Raw genomic sequence first — 3,355 nt, forward strand, 5'->3', positions numbered from 1 at the left:
TCACAACTCGCTGACATCACACTGACATGATGGAATAGACTTTCTCCATATATAGTGTTCTCCACATCTCCATGTTTAGGCCAAACAGATTCGCTCCATTTCTCCATGTATAGGTCCAAATGCCCAACGTTGAGCTTGACAACGAAACGTTTTTAACACAGACGCCCCCATATTTACATATATATATATAAAAAGTATGTCATGTGACATCACTTCCTGTACAGACAGTCAGACAGACAGCCATTGACTCCGGCCTAACAATGGCTACTTTCTATGACGGTAGTCCCATATGACATGATGGACTGGACTATCTCCATCTCCATATATAGTGTTATCCACATCTCCATGTTAGGACTCATATATGGGCATAAAAAGTATGTCATGTGACATCACTTCCTGTACAGACAGTCAGCCATTGAATCCGGATTAACAATGGCTACTGTCTATGACGGTAGTCCCATATGACATATTGGACTAGACTATCTCCATATATAGTGTTATCCACATCTCCATGTTTAGACAGCCAATGACTCCGGCCTAACAATGGCTACTTTCTATGACGGTAGTCCCATATGACATGATGGACTGGACTATCTCCATATATAGTGTTATCCACATTTCGTGTAGCCGCCCTGTACAGGGGGTGATGTCACAACTCGCTGACATCACACTGACATCACAGAGGATACGGACGGTCACGAGGATACGGAAGGAAGGAAGGACACTCAAGCGACACGGTTCTTCAGAGTATATGCGACCTTCGGTCGCAATTAACCAGTAAGACGCCTAAGGGAGAAAAGCGACCTCGTCGCGTATTGTGGTTGCCCTAACAGGGCATCATCTGGGAATCAGATGTAGAGGTCAGCTCCATATACACTATGGAGATCTAGGTGACGATCCAGTCATCTCCATCTGGGAAACAGATGTAGAGGACAGGGATCTCCATATATGGGCATAAAATTGATGAGGACGTAATTCATTTGCGTGACTCAGGTCGCAGCAACCACACTGGTCTAACTGACACAATATGTCCATATATGGGCATTAACAGATATGGGCTTAATATTGATTGCATAAAAGGGATTCTATTAGTGTGGTTGCCCTAACAGGGCATCATCCGGGAATCAGATGCCCGCACACTCCCTGGGTGCCAGAGCAGAACCTCTGCCCCAAATCCTTCACATTGGCCCATTATAGTGCCACCAGGAGGCCGATTTGAGCAAAACACATACGTTTTTTTGGATAGTAGGCTACTACAGATTTTGTCCAAAGATTTAGCAAATCGGTCATTAAATGAAACAGGTCTTTCAGATTCTTCATATTCCATCCTGATTGGCTAAGAGTGCTCGGTTTTGAAAATAAATTCTCAAATCATGAACACAGCGTGTGATTTCCATAACATTTTGCATGCACATTCCCAATAGGCAGAGGAAGAAATGCACTTGAAATTGTTCAAATCAGCCTCATGGTGGCGCTATAACAGGCTGATTCGTATTTGCCAGACCCATGAAATGGGTAGGCCTACATAAGCAAATGTCGGTCTGTCCCTTTTCTATATAAAGGGTATATATGATGATGACATGATGATGACATGCCTACAAAAGGCATGATGTCATAAATGATGATGACAGACAGGGGGTCTGGCACAACCAGGTTGACCTGGTCTAGTTTTACCTATAACTCCTCCGATCAGTGTAAAACATTGTATGCGGCCTGCCAGGAAAAACCTTCGCCCTACATTATTCACATTATTTTTGATATTACTCCTTCAGATATCATCCAAATTTCATACAAATCAGTACACATGATCTCTATAGTCATGTGATCAACATCTAAAGTTTGCAGGAGTGGTCCGTTGTGAACAAAATGTTGCAAATCATGAATGCAGTGTTTTGATCCCAGAATGAGCAACAGTCTTTTTTAAGGTCTTTGTCAATATTGATCAAATTGATTTTTATGTCCCATTATAGAGTGTCAAGGATGAGAAGTAAAATGTCTCGCAGAGTGGAGCGGATGGGCTTCATGCTGGTTGGAGCTGCTGGGGCGTTGTGCTTGGTTGTCCTTCTTTGGCAATACCATCCTACCAACAATGTGGTAATGGGAGAAGTGACAGCAGGTCAGAGGATTAAGGCAGCCAACAAAATGACCTCCTCTCCACCTTCATGGCCAATCTGCCAGAGGAACACTTCCATGGCCAACATCGCCAACGTGACAACCTTCTCCTCTCTTCCCGCTCGAATCCAAGACTTCATCTACTACCGACATTGCCGCCACTTCCCACTGCTGCTGGATGTCCCTGACAAATGTGGAGGGGCGGAACGATCCAAAGACGTCTTCCTCCTACTTGTCATTAAGAGCTCTCCGGAGAACTACGAGCGACGAGAGGTCCTGCGTAAGACCTGGGGAGAGGAGAGGTTAGAGAGGGGCAAGCAGATCCGTAGGATGTTCCTCGTGGGAACAACGGGCAGTGGGTTCGAGCGGCAGAGGCTGAATCGGATGCTAGAAGCGGAACAACACGAGCATGGAGACATCGTGCAGTGGGACTTCAGTGACTCCTTCATCAACCTCACTCTGAAGCAGGTCCTCTTCCTGGAGTGGATGGACAGGAAGTGTCCTCATGTCCACTTCCTCCTCAACGGGGACGACGACATCTTCGCCAACACAGACAACATGGTGGAGTATCTTCTGAGCATCGGTGACAAGAAGGAGGGCAGCAGCAAGCACCTCTTTGTAGGTAGCCTGAATATCGGCATGATCCCCATCCGCGAACCGCCAAATAGCAAATACTTTGTCCCTTATCAGTTGCAGGAGGCAGACGTGTACCCTCCATACTGTGGTGGTGGGGGGTTCCTCCTGTCAGGATACACGGCCTCTGTCATATACAACATGTCCAAAAACATAACTCTTCACCCCATCGATGATGTGTACATGGGGATGTGTTTGGGCCAAGCAGGTCTTAAGCCTGCAAACCATGTGGGTGTTAAGCTTTTTGGGATGGAGGTCCCATCGAAAGATATAGATCCATTTCACCCCTGCTTTTACAGGGACATTCTGCTGGCACACAGGTTCATGCCACTTCAGATATATGTGATGTGGCACAAGGTACATGATCCTAACATAAAATGTAGATCCACAGTTTAGCTCACGGGTTGGCAAGTACATTTTGCATCAGGGCAATCTTTTTCTAAGGCATTAGATGGCGGACCAGAACAACACCCAGTTTAATAGAATCACACCCAGTGTGAAGTGAGCGGTGCCTTTTATGAGTATGATTGGTGTACATACATGCCAAAACGTCCCACGAAGCTTGGACTTTGTGGGACATACCGACGGACATACGTATGTAGGATGTAGG

General features: G+C 45.9%; 1 protein-coding gene across 1 annotated transcript; it reads left to right on the top strand.

The window, feature by feature from the left end:
- Nucleotides 1-1,992: 1,992 nt before the first annotated feature.
- LOC308288263 (N-acetyllactosaminide beta-1,3-N-acetylglucosaminyltransferase 3-like) lies at nt 1,993-3,141 on the top strand (the record flags this gene model as incomplete). The annotated part of the gene is made up of 1 exon (XM_080729656.1): nt 1,993-3,141. The coding sequence occupies one exon, from the start codon at nt 1,993-1,995 to the stop codon at nt 3,139-3,141; it is 1,149 nt and encodes a 382-aa protein (XP_080585782.1).
- Nucleotides 3,142-3,355: the final 214 nt, after the last annotated feature.

The sequence above is a fragment of the Nannobrachium achirus genome, assembly GCF_963921795.1.
Source record: "Nannobrachium achirus genome assembly, chromosome: 1".
Lineage (NCBI taxonomy): Eukaryota > Metazoa > Chordata > Actinopteri > Myctophiformes > Myctophidae > Nannobrachium > Nannobrachium achirus.